This window comes from Agelaius tricolor, unplaced genomic scaffold (genome assembly GCF_023055355.1).
Source record: "Agelaius tricolor isolate 1412-34295 unplaced genomic scaffold, bAgeTri1.0.p SCAF_10, whole genome shotgun sequence".
Taxonomy (NCBI): Eukaryota; Metazoa; Chordata; class Aves; order Passeriformes; family Icteridae; genus Agelaius; species Agelaius tricolor.
Genome location: NW_027269270.1, coordinates 24,652,912 through 24,672,605, shown reverse-complemented (window position 1 = coordinate 24,672,605; position 19,694 = coordinate 24,652,912). Strand labels below are relative to the sequence as shown.

The window sequence follows — 19,694 nt, the reverse complement described above, 5'->3', positions numbered from 1 at the left end:
CAAGGCATAATGACCAACCTCTGGGAAACCACAGGGGTGAGAGCAGGGCAGGGAGAAGCTCCTTTTGCTCTTTAAATTGAAACTTTATGTAAATGTGTGGGCTTTTGGGGTGGGTGTGTTTTTCCAAGGTATGCACTGTGGATTTCCTGGTGCTCTTGAGGTCTGGGGGAAGGCTGTGTGGCTGGCTGGAAAAAGCACTGTGGGAATATTGTATTTCCAAGGATTACTTTGAGGAAAGTAAATCCTTATCTCTGTCTCTTCTCCACTTTCATTTTGCCTTATGTACATGTCTGTCTCTCAGTTACTTAATTTTTAAAAATCATTATGGGGTAAAGGCTGTGTCTGTGCAGCTCCTCGCACATGGGTGTTTGATTCTTCTTTAGGTGTCTGTATGAACTGTAGTAAAGTAATTGGTGAAACTTATAAATCCTAGCTCTTAATGAATTTATTTCAATATTTGATGCTTTTGTGAATTATTTTGGTTATTTGAGCTGGTGTTCTTTCACTCAGTATCATAGTTATTATGTTGTCTGCTATTGATATTTAATTAAGATGATAGGAGTGAAACATTTGTACCACCTCTTCTAAATCTGCTTAAAGCTAATGGAGATTTTCATATGGCTGAAAACTGGCTAAGTGACAGTTTCACTAACTCTTAAAAACTCCCATTTCCATGTGTGTTTCATGAACAGAAGTTTCTTAAAAGTTTTGTTTCCTGTGCTCTTAGTTGTGCTAGTGCTCATAGATGCTATTAGAGAGGGCATGCTGTGACTTGTTGACATGATGGCATTAATACTGTCAACATTATGGTTAAAAAAAGTTCTGTTTTGAAGTAAACAGGCTCATTACATCCTTTTAATTTGTCTCTTGTTTTCAAGTCTTTAAAACTCTTGTTCTCAACCATGCCCGCAGCCATCCATCATGGCTACATCTTAAATTGGAGTAATCTGATTCCAGGATTGAAAATTTTAATGTCTCTCAGAAAAGTAACTTAAATCATCATAAGTTGCATGATTTCAGATCAGTCTTCTGAAGGATGATTTTGTTTGACTTACCAGGCCAGTCCCTGAGAGCAGATTTTGGATGTTGCTGGGCTGTTGCTTATTCTTGCAGATTGAAGTTGGAATTTACTTTCCATATGCTTATTTGTGTCTGCCTAGTCTGGGGTTGGATGTGGTCAGGTCAATGTGTGCAACAATTTCCTAATACCAGTTTGGTAAAGTCAATTTTATCATACTGATATGGGTTTAATAAATATAGGGTTCCTCGTTTAATAAATATAGGGTTCCTCACTAGACAGGAATGTGCTTTTTAAATTATTTCTATGCCTAAATGTTCTTCTGCTTACAGAGGGATGGCAGGCATGAATACTGTGAAATTGCTGTAATTGGGTGCTTGGGTCTAAGCAGTCTGTGTATTAGAACAATAGCATATGTAAATACAATGTATTTGGAGCAGAAGACAATTCCAGGTGCTACTTCTTTGAGGATTTTTCATTTCCTTTGTGATAAGAAAGTTGAAGACCTATTAGATTCATTAGGTAGTGATTAGACAGAATGAGGCAGCAAACACGATGATGGCTTTCCTTGCTAAGGAGGGAAAATGGAAGCATTTGGGATTAATGAAAAGCATGTGGTGTTTAAGAATTATTAAAGCAAAAAGCATTTTGCACCTGCCTTGCCTGACATTCTTGGCCTGAGTCTCTAAGCACCACCTTACCTGTGGCTGATGGCAGCTGTGTTGTTTATTGTATATATTATTGCCATAAATACATTGACTAGACTTGCATTGTTGAAACCTTATTCAGAAAAACTCCCACCCATAATAATGTGGATTGTAGTTTAAATAGGGTGATATATGTGAGATAAGAGAAAAAAAGCCAAGGTACTGGGTGATATGCATGTCCTTACCATTGTTCAGCCCCTGGAGCAGTTCATGCTGAAGTCAGGTTTTTGGGACTCCACTTCAAAGCCAGTTGTGAAGGAGATGAGGTGGTTCAGCACATGGTGCCAGAAGGCAGCAGCAGGGGTGGGCTGGGACTGGAGCTGGTGACTGGGTCAAGCTGGGATAACTGGATATGATGGGAGAGAGAGGGGCAGGTGGCATTGGCAGGACTGACCAGGTCACTGAGGCCAAGTGGGTGGCTTTTTAGGTGCAAAACACTGCCTGGTGTGGAGAGTGGGAAGGAGGAGCTGTGTCTGGGGCCAGGGAGAGCAGCTGGGACACTGGGAGATGGCCAAGCAGGAAACCTTAATGATGTGCTGTGCCCATGGACTTCTGCCTGTAGCTGCCACTCCTTTGTTTTTAAACACTTAATCCTGCTGAGGACCATATGCATGTCTCTTTATCTTTAGTGGGTTTATAAACTCATTTTCATGGAGAAACCTCTACAACACCTGTGTTGGAGTTGGACAGCCTTGCAGCTAACCCATGTCTGGATTTCATGCGTGCTAATAGGAAAAGGCTTCTAACCTCAGCTGAAGCTGTCTCGCTTGGACACCCAACAGAGGGTGACAACAGAAGTCACAGCTGGAGATGGGGGTGCCAGATGCTGCCCTGGGGGGAGAGCATGAGCTGAGATGTCAAAGGGGTGTCTGTCTCAAAAATATGGTCCAGTGCTCATGGACTTGTGCCTGGCAGAAAGGATTAAAGAGGAACACACCGTGTTTCCTTTGGCATTGGTAGTTCTGCTGGTGTGTGTTCTTGGCTTGTAAAGGGCTCTCAGATCTTCAGGGAGCTGGGCTTTGTCCACCTAGTGGGGATTGAGCATGGAATCTGGAAGTGCTGTAATGTTTGTCAGCTTTAGCAGCTACCTGTCTGCTCCTGGTGGAGCATGCCATAGGAATGGTGGGAAGCAGGTTCCTCTGGTGTTGTCCACTTCCATATGCACCCAAAAGAGGGATTCTTCTGAGAGTGTTGCAGGTGATTCATGCAAGAGGTACCCATCCTGCCTGTTTCAACTGCTCTGTTGCTTGGAAATGGAACAGATGATGAGTGGGAACAGTGGGCCCAGGACAAGTTTAGTCCTTTACAGAGTAGAATCTGAAGACCATAGTAGGGCATCTTTGTGAGGAACAGATATGATGGAAAGCTCTCTTCCCAGTCTGTCATCACTACAGAGTATCTGTCTTCTCTAAAGCTTACAAACAAATAACTAAAAGATTTGAATCTGACATCCTAAAGTTTTTAAAAGCCAGAAAACATCTTTTTTCATTGGAAAGGACATTGGAGGCTCTGCTTTAAAAGGTCCCAGGCTGGTGGTGCAGGCAAGGGAAGTGCTGGCCCTTGTTTACCATGGTTCCTGAATAGCAGCTTCTTGTCCCCACTTTTCACCTTGCCCAGACCTGAAGGGGTTACATTTTAAAATGAATAATGACTAAATTTATTCGTCATGGACAAATGATGACAGCTGTTGAGATGCTCCTGTTAGCGCTTCCCAGGGGATAAAGTCAGGCTGGCTCCTAGTGCAAGGCAACCGAGCCAGGCACACTCAGCTCATCTTCATCCCGGATTATTTGTCCTGGCTTCCCCTCGCTAGTAGGGAATTTCCTCCCTAGAAGTGAACCCAAGTTTCCTGGGCTGAAATGGGTGTTGCTAATAAGAATTGTGCAGATCTGCAACCATAGAGAGAGAGGACAGAGGCCATGGCTGTTTAAATCCACGTGTGAAGACAGCATGCTTAATGAATCCGAGGGGCAATGATTGATTATGTTGTGGACTGAAAGCCGCGGCGCTCCGTGAAGCACTCTTACATCTGGGCACGCTATGGAAAATATGAAGGAATGTTGAGGAAGCTTATTTGCAGAAGGATATGTACTTGTAAGCAATTTTCTCTTCTTCTTAAATAATGTAAAGGAATTGAAAAACGTAAAGCAGATTGTCTTCTCTCTGTCTCTGAGACAGCAGAGTGGCGAGCAGACAAAGGCCTCTTTTATAAGGGCATGTCTTTGACAGAGAGTACTGTAAGGTCCTTATAAAAGAGCACTGGGGTGTCTTGTGATGGGAGAATGTCAATGGTAATTTAATGTTAGAGTGGTGCACCGATTCTGCTTCAGTGCACCTCAGCTGGTGTCCTGAGAGTTACACCCATGCTGAATTTTCCATTTGCAGATATGATGAAAAATATGATCCTGGTTCAAATGATTATTATGAGCAGGAATCAATGGGTGGCAAAGAAAAAAAAGTGTTTTGTAACAATAATGTATAGTAGCTTGGTTTTCTGTTCTTTTCTGTACTCCTGTGTCCAGGTTCCTTTCTGTTCTTTGTTTCTCTTTCTGTTCTGCACACGTGCTGCTGGCAGACTTGATGTGCAGTTCTGAACGTGGTGCTGTCATTCTGCACTGCTCAGATGAGAAAATGCTGTTGGGTTATTGAAGGGGTTTTCTGGTTTGATAAATATGTAATGCTTAATTTGCAGACTTAACGAGCAGGAAGATGCGATTGTAATCCAGTCATCCCCAGAACTGTGGGTGGGCTGGTTTGATTTTTGGAGTGTTGTGTTTTTTGCTAATGCTCAGAAAAGCCTGTTTTAGAAAGAAATTATAGTCTATTTAGTTGCTAAAATACTACAGGAGTGCAATGCTTTTAATATCTGGATTTTTTTTAGTTTTGATTTATTATATGAAATAGGAAACCACACCCTCTTCTCCCTTCAGCGGGCTGAGGCTTTAAAAATGCATATAGAAGAGGAAGTGAGTTAACTAAGGCTGCATCCAGATAGTCTGAAATGCAGCTGATGGAGAATTTTATTACCTGATGAAAGAGGCTATGAACCACTAAAAGTACCTTTTGTTTCGAATATGACTGACTTTCTCCTGGCTGTTAATATACACATGTCAAATGATAGTTTGCTAAATATTTATATAGGAGCTTTTGAAATAATTGTACCTGGAACAAGTTTTGCTTGAAGTTTTTGGATTGAATGGCTGTCCAAATCTTTCTGAATCACTTAAACCTTGTCCTAGAGGCTTCAGAGATTACACATTTTAAAGCCTATTTTGATCTGCCCTGACCTTGGTGCAACTCACACCAAGTAGTGTTTTTGAAATAATTCCTGTTTGAACTAAACTGTGTCTTTTGGGGGGAAAAAATTTCAGTTTTGCTTTTTTAAGAACTGCCTGTGGTAGAATTCACTGGGTGATGCACCTCCTAACCTCACAGAGGGTCAGCCTTGTGATTATTGAAAAAAATTGAGGGGGGAGCAGGGGGGAAGAGAGGGGAAAAAAGGCAACTCGGAATTTAATTTGTTTTTAACGTCTAGCCAGTTACCATGTTGTATAGTTTTCTATTAGGTGAGAAACAATATTATTAAATCACATTGGAAAACTGTGTTAATAAATCTTCAGTAGCTGTGTTAACACAGAACATAATCAAGCAACTTATTAGGAATCTGGCTAGACTAAACAATCTCTTGCAGAGAATTTTCATTTAATTGAATTAAAAACATATTTTCTAATCCTTTAATCATTCTCATGATTGTTCCCTAAGCTCTTTTCAAATTAGTTTTGAATTACATGTGTCAGAACAAGACTGGTGTCAATAGGGAGATAGCATGGTCTCCATGGCTGCCTTCAGGCACCGTGTTAAAGAGACAGCCCACATCCTAATTGTGGTTTATATTCTCTTCATCTGTGTGACCTGAAATTTATCTAAGTTCTTTTCACTTTTGCCTTGTTCACTTTTTCCTGAACAACAGTACAATAACAGTAATAGAACAACAGTTATTATTTTACCCCTTTCCTTTAGAGTTGCTTTTTTCCCCTAGCCCTTTCCCATATTTCAAGACATCTTAAACATCAAAATGAAGAGATGTCCATGTCCACCTGTTTTCACTTTTTGGATGCTTTTGTGTACCTGCTATGTCAGTATTGAGTTGTGATTGGTGTATGGCATCATGTGCACTGCTGCACATCAGAAATGGGGTGTGTAGGTTTTTAGATGATCTGTGATAGTTCTGCTGTGTCCAGCTGCTAATAAGCCAGTGCCACTTAGGGCAGAGAAAACTGAAGATGGTTGAGCTGAGAACAAAACAGGCTTTTCTTCCTGTTCTTTTGCCTCCCCAAGATGATGCCTGTACTGTTATGAAGTTATTTTTTTACTTTCAGAAAGCTCAGCCTGTATTAAATTTCACTCATTAGTGTCTCACTAGGAGCCTGTATTTGTTACTAGAAGTCCCCAGATGCTTTCCTGAGCAGGGATGGATTAAAGCACCTGCCTGACTTTTTGCCAAGTGCAAATTGTGAAGGAAATGTTCCTAATCTGGTGGAGAGTGAGTGTGTACCTTGGGCTGCTGGAGAGGGATGGGCATGAAGCTGATCTCAAATCTTCAATGAAGTGTTCCTGTGGAGAAGCTGAGTGATGGGGGCTGAGCTGGCTTTCTGGCCTCAATAATTACATGTTCCATCTATATCAGCTGCCCAACTGCTTTGTCACCTTTCAACCTAAGGCTGTTTTTTCAAGTGAATTAGCTAATCTGTGTAAAACTGCAATATAAGCAGTCCTTTGGAATTGAAGTAACCTTGACTGAGAATCAAAGCAGCTGTAATTAATTTTTAGTTAATTTATGGTCATGTTTGGTGGTAGAGGCTGAAGTTGGATGTACACAGAATGTTCTATAGGGTTTAATGCACTTTATAATGATGTTTTTATGAATTTGAGGAAACTTTTTGTATTTCCTTGTAAGGAATCTCTGGTGTTAAAGAGTTAAAGGGGATTTGTAGCTCCAGATGGGTCTGTGATTAATGGTCTGTGGTTCATCAACAACATGGGTGTTGCCATGTGAACTTTCCTGGGTGACTGTTTATCCTTGGTCTGGTGCAGGCAGTTGCTGCTGGATCTTGGATTTGCTTGTGATCTTAGTTTCACTACAGTCTGTTTCAAAAGAGCTCTTGGAGACACAAATGTGAGAGCTGCAGACTGTCAACACCCCAAGTATTTTCTGGGGCTTGCATCTTTTTGCTGTAGATTTGAAGTTCATTCTTGTCATCTGAATGCATTCATTGAATGGTTTATAACATAGTGGCTGCAGTAGTGAAGGATTGGGTTCAGTGAGCTGGTGGCATTCCATGACTAACTGGATTTTAGCATGAGGACACTGCTGAGATGGGAGCTGGCAGAGCAGGCTGGAAAATGTAGCATGTTTGCCATAACACAGGCATGTTCCTTGGGACATCCCTTTGCTTCATTGGTCTTACAGCTGAGTGTGGTTTTTTTGGCAGATAAAATTTTTGATGATGAAGACTCCGTGGATGGGAACAGACCTTCCTCAGCCAGCTCCTCTACATCTTCAAAGGCCCCTGCAAACTCACGCAGAGTTGGGATGGGCACTACCCGCAGACTTGGCTCTGCACCTCTGGGCTCCAAGTCTTCAAGTAAGCCAATAGCCTGTATAAATCAATGTGCCTGTGAAGTATTTACAGTGTTTATACTGAGCTTCTTGCAAGCACTTCCAGACTGGCCCCCAGAATCCAGTATCAAATTTTTCCTTATGCAGTCATTATGTCTGTGTTCTCTGCATGCCACAGCCAGTCTGGTAGGATGAATCTCCAAGCAATCCCCACATCCCCATAATTTATTTTGCATTTTGAGAGAGGTTGCACCTGTGTGGTTGTGCACTGAGGGTTGTGAGTAAATCATGTTGGTGCTCCAGTGTGTAGATTTTTGCCTTTGTAGTTTCAACTCTGTCTGAACTGGAGCTGCTTAGAGCTACATAAACTATATAGCCACACTTCAGCCCATGCAGTCTAAACCTGACACACTGGCTTTCTTTTAAGACCTTTGGGCATTTCTGGTAATGAAGGTGCAAAAAGGATACTGATCAGTCATTCTGAATGTTAGCAATTATTTTACATGTAGCTCTAATTTTATATGTGTCCTAGGGTAAGGGAGAAAGTTCCCTATATCAGGCAGTCTCTAATCTGATTAGTATTCCAGAGACTGTTTATCTTCCTTATCATTCGTCTGTTTGTGCACCTGTCAGATCTCCACCTTCATCTATTATAGATGGGATTAAATCCTTTAAAATAAAGTCTCCCATATAATTAAAGTAAGTATTCCCTTTCATCTTTCAGACTGTGTCCCCTAACTGTTGAGTGACTACTGTAATGACTTCCCTAATGTGCCCTGTGTGCCTGTGAGTTGAAGGATGCCATGAATGTCTCACCAGTGCCTGGCATTGAATTTCCCTGCCTCTGCTTTCATTACATCTGCAGCACTCCCAGGCTGCATGGGTAGTGAACTTTCTCCTGATTAAGTGCCTTGATAGCTGGTGGTTTCTTAATTGATTCTCTTGTTGATAACAAGATTGAAAAGCCTTTTTCATTTGTGTGTCAGCAGCCAAAGAGGGGGCAGGTGCTGTGGATGAAGAAGACTTCATTAAGGCATTTGAAGATGTCCCTACAGTTCAGGTAAGTAGAGTTAACTGTTAAACCATGCTGTACTAAAAAGCAGAAGGTGGATATAGGATCTCATGCTAATCACTGGTGAATTGTGCTTCATTATGATGTTGGCAAATCTTTAAGGGGAAAGCAGGTTAGAAGTTGAAGAGAGGCAGGTTTTAAATGGTGGGGTGTGCTAGTAGGTTTATGTGAAACCCTCTGGGAACTGAAAGCTGTAAAGGTGACTTGTGTCTCAGGAAGCACTGCTGTTGTGAGTGTGAAAACTGCATGTTTGCTGATTTAGCTGGATAGCCGAGATGCATCATGTATCCCCTCTCCTTCACTGGAGCTTTATATTTGGGACTGCTGAACAGCACATGTGTCTGCTCATGATCTTCTGCAGGTTTTGACTAATATAGCCACTAGTAGCTGCAAGAATGTTGCTTAAAATTGTGAAACTATAGTAAAATAATGCAATACGATCCTTTAATCATCTTGTGATAATTTTTAAATTTTTAGTTGGAGGCAATGGGTATAAATTCCATGCATTGCGAGAAGTCAGTTGTGTCCAAGGCTAGCACATGATGTTTAAGCATTGAGGTGCAAAGGACATAAGAATGTAGTTGGGAAATAATCTGATTTTATGGAGTAAATCCTGCATTATGGTGCTACTCTGTATTTCAATTTGTAGATTTATTCCAGCCGGGATCTTGAGGAATCCATAAACAAGATCAGAGAGATCCTATCAGATGATAAACATGACTGGGAACAGAGAGTTTCTGCGGTAAGTAGTGAATTTAGATAGGATCTCTATTAATAGAAGCTTTTTCTACACTGAGCTTAATCCCACTGAGGGTACTGAGAAAACCTCGGACTAAGGCTGGAATGTAGTTTTAGTGGTGAGCACCTGTTATGTTCCACCAAACTTGAGGGAAATGTTTCCTTTTGAGACTGAATTTAAGCCACATTTGTGAGGGAAATTGCTATTTGGTATACAAGAGTCTGTTGAGACAGCATCAGGTTGAACTGGAAGTTGTGCAGCAAATCCAGGTTCAAAGCTAGAAATTTGCTAGCAGGTGCTAAAATCAAAATGTCAAGTCTTACTCAGAATATTTTAAAACTTACCTGATAAGGCAGAAAATTACTTTGCTTAGAGAGAACTTATTTATACTTCTGCAAAAGGAAGGTGTAAAATAATTCAGCAACAATCTACACACTTAAGTTTTGAATAAATAAATATGACTGTGGGAAGTGTGGAAGTGGAAAATTGGATGTTATATGCATGTCAAGACCAAATACTATTTACTGAGGTGAGCTGGGTTTTCATGATTCAAATAGATGCACAGTCTTGTCTACACAGTAGACTTTCATCACTGGTGTAGCAGCTTTGCCATGTCTGTCAGACCTTGTATTACAGATCTGAGTGGCAGACTGGGCTGATTCAGCTTACTTCTGTTTAATTTTATTTGTGTACTGAGTAACAGGGAGCTGAAATTGAGCCCATGTGCTGATGCACTGGTGCATGGGAGGGCCTGTGAAGGTGTCAGAGGATTGTCTGTAGGGTGAGATGGTGGTCCCTGTAATATTAATAGGAAATTTCCCATTTTGATGGGGTCAAGGTTCCCCTTCTGCTAGAGCCAGATAACTGTTTTAATGAAGTCAATGGACACATTCTGGGTATAAGTCATTATTACCCGGGCCTGAGTGTGAACCATGCCCTTTAAGTCTAGATATCTTTTAAACACAAGAGTCAGCTGTGAGATTACCTAAACATTAGAAGCTGCTGTAAATAAGAGAGCAAAGGGGAATGTTTAATATACCTTTTAGTTAAAAAAAAATATTGTTTGGGTTATTAATGATACAATTTGAATAGCTGAATGCAACACTTCTGGATTTCTGTAAGTTAGCAAGGCTGTTTAGCTTATTGTACTTAGTATGTTAACTAACCATGGGTTGAATATAAGATAGGAAATAATAAAATTGCTTGGACATCAAGAATCAACTTCCTCAGTGCATGTAGATGAATAATTGCACAAAGAAACCTGGAACCAGGTATTGGTCTTGAGCTGTCCTTTTATTTGCTGCTCATTAACAGTCACTGATTTCTTTATACTCCTAACAGTTGAAAAAGATCCGCTCCTTACTTTTGGCTGGAGCTGCAGAATATGATAACTTCTTCCAGCACTTAAGACTTTTGGATGGAGCATTTAAATTATCTGCTAAAGACCTGCGCTCTCAAGTTGTCAGAGAGGCTTGTATCACCTTGGGGTGAGTTTATTTTCTGTGTGTGTTTAAAATGGGATGTAGAAGAAAAGGAACAGGCATTGGTTAAAACACAATTAGGATGCAGCTAGTGCTAAATAGTTAAAGCTAGAATATGACTTGTCTGCATCTGTTTGAAACTCCATCATGTAGGCCACTAATTGTAATTCTGCCAAGCTGTGTTCCTAAATACTAAACAATGCTGATGTGGGATGCACAGAATGAATGAGCAAGCTATGCCTTCATGCACAAGTAGGGAAGCACTGAACAATAAAGCTGGAAATGTTTATGTTTTGTTCTGGTTCAGATTGAGCTAGTTTTTATTTCCAGTGGTCTATCCTTTGTGAAATACTCAAGAAAAAGTGTGCTGCAGTGACATGGTTTCTGACATGGTTTTTTTTTTTTTTAAATAGAGAGCTTCAGAGAAGTTGTAATATAAACTAACAAAAATATTCTATCACCTTCATCCCATTTGTTTGATAACAAATTTTTAGCTATGCTAGTTACTTTATTTTATGCTGACCTTACTGTTTCTCAGGGTTCAGATGAGCACAGGACACAAGTTTGAAATGAAAGGAAAGGAACTGTTTTTTGAAACATGGTGTTATCTGTCCTTTGGAGTTGGAGAGGAGGTGACAGTTGCAAAGATTGAGATGTCAGATGTGCTTATGTCACATGTTCTGTACAAGTCTGACTTGCTTTATCTTCAGCTCACTTACCAGCATGACTTCATTCTGTTTTTCAGACATTTGTCATCAGTTCTGGGAAACAAGTTTGACCATGGGGCAGAAGCCATCATGCCAACAATTTTTAACCTAATTCCAAATAGTGCCAAAGTCATGGCCACTTCTGGTGTTGTAGCAGTTAGATTAATCATTCGAGTAAGTATACATCAAAAGAGAACAGTTTTATAATTTCCAAACACTGCAGTGTTTCTGATGAAATATGAATGCTGCTGCAATAAAAATAAGATTCATGCCTAATCTGCTTTTCTGATAGTGCTGGGTTTGGCTGTTTCAGATGTTCTGCAGCCTTGTGCAGATGATGCTTGTTGAGCTCTGCCAAGATAGTAGGGGAAATGTTTCTTTTTGCAGGGCAAGATATTTCCATCTCTCTAAGAACTGAGCAAACATTTTTCTTTGAAAGGGTGTTAGACCAGCCCTGCAGCACAGACTCATCCTCTTCATTATGCTCTAAAATATGTCACAGACAGTCCATGTTTCTCAAAAGTCTTAGCTCACAGTGGTGATTTCTGCCTAGTGATTCATTGGGTAAGCTGTAGGTAGCCTAATGTCTCTAAAATTGTCACCATTGGCAGTTCAGATCCTCCTGCAGTGACTTCAGCTACTTGACTCACTAGAGAGCATCATTATAGAAGAAAATCAAGTATTTGTTAAAGGTGTTTTAGCTGATAAATTGTAAAGTATTTTTGATATTAAAAATCTGTCCATATCTGTTAGTGTTCCTTTATCTAGCAGTTCCATTTTTAAGTATTGAGCAACAATTGGGATCTGAGAACTGGGCTCAGGTGGCTGAAAGAGATGGTCTTTGATTCTGTGGAATTGTTGTGTAAAGATTTCTTCCTGTTCTTGTTTCTTTACTTCCAGCACACGCACATCCCTCGGTTAATACCCATCATAACCAGTAATTGTACCTCCAAGTCTGTTGCAGTTAGAAGGTGAGAATTTAGTTTGCATTTACTGGTTTTTCCTAGTAAATAGATGCTTTCTGAAAACGTGAATGTATTTGTTGTTATTTGTGAAAAGGGTTGCAAACACTTATTATAACATGAATGTCATTCTTGTCCTTGATTTGAGTTCAAATTCAAAGTCAGCTATCCTGCACAAACTGCATCACTGCAGAGAGGATAAGGCATTTTTCCACAAGAAGAAATGTTTTTTAAATTAATTGTTGTCCTTACATGTTGTTATAACAACATATTATTTTGGCATTTTTACAGACACGTTCCTATTCCCCACTGCTGGCTGTTAGAGTGGCTTGTTTTCTTTGAGCCAGTAAATCAGTCTTACAAGGAAAACATCATCTGGAAGGGAAGTTGGACTGAATGGTCTAATGATCCTTTCTGCACTTGGAATCTAAGTGCTTCAGTCCACTACCTCACTGGGAGACTCTTGTCTCCTCCTTATGCATTAACTGGCTCTCTTTGAGTTGGACAAGAGGAAGGGCTTTTTGGTTGCTGTATTTGGTGACAAACCTTGAACACATTTCAGCACACTTGTGCCTTAAGGTTCTTGAAGTGAGGAAGGGAGAATAAAGTGGGAAGGTCTCTCCCCACGTGAGGCAAACTGTGAGGTTTCTGTGTGAAGCCTGGACTAAGAGGTACAGAGTGTCAGTGTCCATCTCCTGGGCCTTATCCTGTTTAATGAAAAAGGAAGCTTCCAGGATTGTTTTATGGCAATTCCTCTCTTCACACTTCCCTGTAGCAAGCTGCCTCCAATTAATACTTCTGACTGTTTATTAATGATTTTAGAGCTGTTGATATTTTTATTAGGGTTAATACTGAATTTTGACATCCCAAAATGCTTCCTAAGCAAACATGTCTGTTTTTCACAGTCAGGTATGGCAAAGCCAGTGTGCCCCAATTGACTTAAACTCAGCATTTCTTCTCTCTTTTCTCAGGCGCTGCTTTGAATTTTTAGACTTGCTGTTGCAGGAGTGGCAAACACACTCCTTAGAAAGGTAAGTTCTGAATACAAGTGAGTTTGTTCTCTCCTACTTATCTGGGGAGAAGGAGATAATTTCCTGGGTCATTCTGGAGAAAGGATCATTTAGAAGAGAAGATCATAGTAGGTAGCTGTAGTAGAGATGTTTTTGCCACTCAAAACCAGCACGTATGCACATACACTGTTTGTTCTGTAGTTCTCTCAGAGTCTGGTGAGTATGTCTCCTATGCCAGCCTTGGAAAACCTGGCTGAGCAAATCCCTGAACTCAATAACTTTTGTTTAACAATTTTTTTCTCCTTTTGCACCCTGAAGTGAGATGGTGAGGTGAAGTCTGCTGCATGTCTTATCAGGAGCTTCTGAGACGTCTACATTACTTCAGACTAGTGACCAGTTGAAGTAATTGTGCAAAGAGAGGCTGAGCCCTAGAGTGCACAAGACTATTTAGGGGTTAGAAGACTGTTCTAGAATCAAGGCAGTTTGGATAGTTAAGTAAAGGTCTGTGAAGGATGCTGCTTGCTGTTTCCTAGACAGCAGTGTAGATGAAATAAAACTGACTTGTAAGAATAAATAAATAAAGGGCACAAAAGATCCTTGATGGCAATGAAAGGATGTAGTGAACTGTTTGTTCTCAGAAACCAAGGCAAAATCAAATTAGTCATTTCTTTATAAGTGTGGCACGTCTTTCTGAACTGCTGGATAATATTTTCTTTCTTATTTCAGACACATATCAGTGTTGGCTGAAACAATAAAGAAGGGAATTCATGATGCAGACTCTGAAGCTAGGATAGAGGCAAGAAAGTAAGTGGAAGCTGTTGTTGGTGTTTTTTCTTCCTCCCCTTCTTTGTCCCTGTTTTATGAGTCAGTGATACTGAATAGTTGAGACAAAAATCCGGTTAAGATACATTCTCCTGACTTCCCAGTTGATGGAAAAAAGGGAGGGGTAACCATTCTGTACAGTTCCTTGTGGAGGGGAAACAGAGAAGGAGGTGCTGATCCTTTCTTCCTGTGATCTAGTGGTAGACAGGTGGGAATGCTTTAAAACTCTGTCAGGGGAAGTTCTGGCTGGACATCAGGAAAGATTTCTCTACCAAGAGAGGGGTCAAACGCTGGAACAGGGTTCCTACAGAAATGGTCAATGCCCCAGGCCTGATTCAGGGGCACTTGGATAATGTCCTTAACAACAGACTTCAACTTTTGGTCAGCTCTGAATTGGTCAGGCAGCTGGACTAGATGTCTCTTAGAGGTCCCATCCCACTGAGGTAGCCTATTCTATTGTTATGTGCTACTCTTGAAATCAAAGTCCTTGTGCTAGTACACTGCTAAATGGTATCCTAAATTAGGGTAGTATTTTATGACAGTGAAAAAAAATTGTGTATATCTGTAGGAAATTTTAATATTTGAAATTGATTTTATTCTTTTGAAGATCTTATGCATTTCCATTAGTATGATCATACTTACAGTAGTGTGCTGTGTACCAGGGTCCTGCTTTTCTGAACAGAACACTACAGGAACATTTTTCTGCAGAAAGAGGATAGTGTAAAACATAAAAACAATGAATAATAAATTTTATTAATCTAAATGCTGTGTTTTAAGCAGTGGTGTTTCACAGTAGGATGCTTAAATCCTTTTGAAAGGCAGCATGTCCATCACTGAAAATGACAGTAGTCACTGAGACTTCACAGCAGGTGACTAGTTAAGCTGAATAGACAGCAAGGAGAATGGCATGGGACTTCAGAGAGCATGCTTAATTCTCTCTTCCCATGTTTATTCAATAGTAGTGTGGCTGATTGTGAGACAGAAATTTGTTTTCTTCTTGTGATGGGAGAGTGCATGTGGCTTCTCTGAGGACTGACTGTCACACACAAACAATTCTTGATTCATTTGATCTGATGATCTTACTTTTGAACTGCCCATTAGTTGCCCCTTGAAAAGTACTGAGAGTCTTCATCTCCTTTGTGCCTCAAGAGTGAATGGTGTTTAGCCATCAGCCAGGAGGTTTGGACCATAGAGGAATTTTTCCCTCATCTTAAAATGCTCTTTTATTTTCATCATCGCACTGATTTGAAGTGCCCGTGAGCATCTCTTTCCTTTTTCTTGTTGGTTTGTTTTTTGTTTTTTGTTTTTTTTTTTTCCAAAAAGACAGGCAGCAGCCTCAACTCAGTACAGAGACATGTCTCTGCAGCATTCTTGGGGACCTGTTGGTTAAACTTCAGGAAGGAAACAGCAGCTGGTGTTTTCTTCAATCAGGTCCATTGATGTGTGTTCTGCCTTTGGCAGGCTTTGAAGTAGCTGCTGCACACCCAGTCCCAAACTAGTGTCAGTCTGGTGGGCCTGCAGTCTCCCATGTGCAGTAGACAGCTGGGGGGATGAGGGCTTCTTCCCTAATGCAGCTTTGTTGGCCACTCCTGCTTTTACAACAAATGCACCAAATGGTTTTTTTATTTGCTTTGTCTTTGTGCAGCTGTTTGAGCAATACAATGGTTGAAAAAGCTGTTTGTCTTAAATGTGTCAGGGCAGTAGGAGCTTGGAAATGGCTGGGCATTGGCCCCACTGATGGGTATAGTGAGAAGGGCCCTGGCTGTGCCTTTGTGCCACAGCCCCTAAAGCGTGATGACAAGGGGGTGTTCACAGTGCTGTGCCTCATTCCAGGTGCTACTGGGGTTTCCACAGTCACTTCAGCAGAGAGGCTGAGCATTTGTACCACACCTTGGAGTCTTCCTACCAGAAGGCCCTGCAGTCCCACCTGAAGAACTCTGACAGCATCGTGTCCCTGCCACAGTCGGATCGCTCCTCCTCCAGCTCCCAGGAGAGTCTCAAGTAAGGCTTTCTGTGTCACTGCCTCTCCATCTGACCAACTGCTGACAGACCGCTCCATTAAACTGAAGGGAGCCATCACATTGCTTTGGCTCATCTGGTCATTATTTGCACTCTATACTTGGTTACTCCAAAATAGATCTGTTTGTTTGTTTGTTTATTTGGGGTTTTTTTACCCAACATTGTATGAACAAAAAAACCCTGTACTAGCTTTAAAATATAATTATTATCTTGACTCCATAAATAGTTTTCTAGGAAGTATTTGTGCTCAGCAGATAATGTTAGTTATTCCTTTCAGGTGCTTAAAACAGGGCTTAGATTGAAGTTCTGCCTTAAGCATTAATCCTAGAGGTTTAAGTCTGTCTTTTTCCAGATAAAAGAAAAGAAATTACAAACTTGAGTTGTAACTGCAGAATCAATATGTAACTCTTATGTATTTTATCTACTCTCAGATATACAGTCAACTTAGTCTCCAAATGTGTGTGATTTAAGTGTAAGACCTATATGAAAATATCCGTAACTTACTGGTGTGACTTTTTAATTCTACAAAAAATGTTCTTAAAAATTTTATTTTTTTTTTTTTACAAATAATGTGAGTACTAATTTATTTCTTAATGCTTTTATAAATAATTTCATGGTGATGCTGTATTCTTGAACAACAAGCTTTGGTAGTTTATTCCTGCATATAAATAATTTCCTGTTAACTTAATTGTGTACTGAGGGAACAGAATTGTACTGCTCTTGATGACTGAAATATAAAGTTTTTGTTTTAGTAAGTGTTTGTATTAACTTCCAGCCGTCCACTGTCTGCCAAAAGAAGTCCTACTGGAAGTACAACATCAAGAGGTGAGAACAGGAGCTGAAAAATGTGCTCAGGTGTTGCTGAGGAAGTGTGACATTGTGATAATCAAAAACCAACTTTGATCACTGTTTACTGCTCAGTAAAAAACAGCAGCTCAGAATGTAGAAATTTTAATTACTCTTGGATTTTACACCATATTCTGCACATCAGCTGCTGATAAAATAATGCTTTTATAAGAAGTTAGTAAATCAATAATTTCTTACGCTTGAAGGGAAGCATAAAAAGCTTTGAAAATTGTAGCCAAGGTATGCTTTGTAATAGCTTGAATAAACTGCTGCTGATGCTAAGACTTGCAGCTACCTAGTCTAATAGTGCCTTCAGTTTTACAATTTTTGTTATTTATTCTCTGTGGTTTCAGCACTTACTGGAGGTGTCTACACACAAGTCCTACAGTGTTGATTTCCATCTCATTGCTAATCTGTTTTTCTTGTCAGATGGAATATTTAGGTACAGCTTTTCTGTCCTAAGTAAATGCATACAATAATCTAAATAATGCATTTTAATATAGAATATAATAGACAAAACTTTGTTGGTAAAAGATAAGCTGCCTTTTACACCTGACCAAGGTCGGGTTTCTGGCTGGTTTTTCTTTAACTACGGATACCTTTGATTCAAGGAGATGTTGTTGTGTAACCTACTTGACTGTGCACACAAATGCATGTTTGCTTGCAGCTGAGTAGTCAAGCTTCATGCTTAAGAGGGTGAGCATCAACAAGTGATGGGAACAACGATCCTCATGAGAAGATGAGGTGTTGGGAAGGAAGTTATTAGAACCTGGACTGAAGGACCTGCAGGTCTGTTTTGGCCAGCAACTCTCACGTGCCAGTGATGAGTACTGTGGTTGAACTTTCCCATCTAGACTCTGTTAGAAATTTCTTTTTACTGGCCTGACAGCCTTTTTATCTTATCATTTAAGCTTTTAGAACTTTATCAAGTTCTTAAAGGTAGTATCAGGGCAGTATTGATGAAATATCTTTGCAGGCAGTGTGGGGAAGCCCACATTGCCCTGATAAAGCATTCTTAGTTGAGGTATTTCAGTGCCAGCAGGGAGTGTTAAAAATAGTACTTTAAACTGCTTGTCAGGCTCTTTGAAGCACACAGCTCAAAAAATTAATCTTCTTTATTCTGGATCTCCCACTCCCATCTGCAGCATCTACAGTAAGTACAAAATCTGTGTCAACACCAGGATCTCTGCAGCGATCCCGCAGTGACGTCGATGTGAATGCAGCAGCTAGTGCCAAGTCAAAAGTGACGTCTGCTGGAGCATCCACCCCCTTCAGTTCTGCTGCAGCCTTGCCCCCAGGGTCATACGCATCACTAGGTAAATCTACTGTTCTACAATTGCAGTTAGCTTCCTTTAGTGCCTCGCAGTTTTATTGGAATAATAAACTCTGACTAGAAGAACGTGCCTCTGAGATAGTTACCAGCTCTCCAGGATCAGTGTGTGATCTCTTGCCCTTTGGGATTAAGGAAAAAAAAATAAACAACTGAAGTGACTTGAAGCAACAGTTTTGAATTGTGTAATAATCTGCGTCTCACAGATTGAGGACAATGCTACTCAATTCCTTTTGACTTGTTCCTCTGTCTCTTTTCCTTCTTTTCCTTCCCTCCTTTCCTGAAACTGCTTTTCCATTGTTTTATGCTTTGAATAGTACATCTTAGTTGAGTTTGCTCCCTTTCTGTTTCACAAAGGAGAAAGATGGAGAAGCAAAGAGGAGGTCAGCCTTGCCATGTCATCAGACAGGATATAAGTATCTATCTGTTCCTTATGCTGACTCTTTGGATTATAGCCACATGTCACATTATTCCCTCAGAGCATTGTGTATCGCCTTCAGGTGTCTCAGGGTTTCTTAAAACAAACTTTGCATTGGATCTTTCTGTCCTGGAGTTGCCATCGAGGGTGTCACGGAGGAGGAAATGCAAGGCAGTCGTTGACATCGTATTTGCTGAGCTTCATCTCAGTTGTGAGCAGAGCTGATCATCTGACCTCCTTCCTCATTCTGCTGATTTCACACTAATCTAATCCCAGACTTGTCATCGGTCTACCTTTACAACAGGGAAGAAACTCAGGGGTCTGTGCTCTTGATTTAAGCTGTGTACATTGTCTTCACTGAGAGGGGTCGAGGAGTTTCTTCTTTCAGTGTAGGGCATTTGCTCTTTAACCCGTTAAAAAGTAAGTGGTGAATTATATAGGGATGATTTTTATGGATTTGATTTTCAGACAGGTTTCTTTCACATCTGAAATGCTCTACCTTGGTTTAGGTGTGTTGGCTGTATTCAGTTCAGAAGTTGAATTCTTACTCTGATTTAAACTGTTCTTACTTGGTTCAAGATGCAGATACATTGCAGTGGAAGTGTAATTACAGAATGTGAAGTTGATCCCATGATGGTGGGCTTACAGATGCAGCCACTTTTGAGTTGTGCTGCACTCTGGCTTCAGTGGCTAAACTGGCTTCAAACAGTCTTATTTCATAAGGAAGAATGAAGAGGGAGGAATTATCTGCTTAGAGGTGACTTGGTCCTTGAAGCTTATAGACCGAATCCAGTGTCAGTCTTGTTCTTTAACCAGGCTCTAAGAGAAAAGTAGCAAATTCACTCTTAAGTGATGCAAGCATGGCTGCTCCTGAAGGATCCTGCTTCCTTTTTAGCTAGTAGGGACATTTATCACCTGCACATTTCCATAAGAGAAATGGAGA

The 19,694-nt window shown here is 40.5% G+C and overlaps 1 protein-coding gene across 1 annotated transcript in view; it reads left to right on the top strand.

Moving 5' to 3' along the window:
- CLASP1 (cytoplasmic linker associated protein 1) overlaps nt 1–19,694 on the top strand; it is a 170,912-nt gene that overhangs the window by 73,194 nt on the left and 78,024 nt on the right. The window contains exons 9-19 of the mRNA XM_071435252.1: nt 7,218–7,370; nt 8,332–8,405; nt 9,067–9,159; nt 10,498–10,643; nt 11,383–11,518; nt 12,245–12,315; nt 13,278–13,337; nt 14,043–14,120; nt 15,972–16,139; nt 16,933–16,982; nt 18,149–18,319. Of these exons, the coding sequence (XP_071291353.1) occupies nt 7,218–7,370; nt 8,332–8,405; nt 9,067–9,159; nt 10,498–10,643; nt 11,383–11,518; nt 12,245–12,315; nt 13,278–13,337; nt 14,043–14,120; nt 15,972–16,139; nt 16,933–16,982; nt 18,149–18,319 (1,200 nt within the window). The remainder of the gene's footprint in view (nt 1–7,217; nt 7,371–8,331; nt 8,406–9,066; nt 9,160–10,497; nt 10,644–11,382; nt 11,519–12,244; nt 12,316–13,277; nt 13,338–14,042; nt 14,121–15,971; nt 16,140–16,932; nt 16,983–18,148; nt 18,320–19,694) is intronic.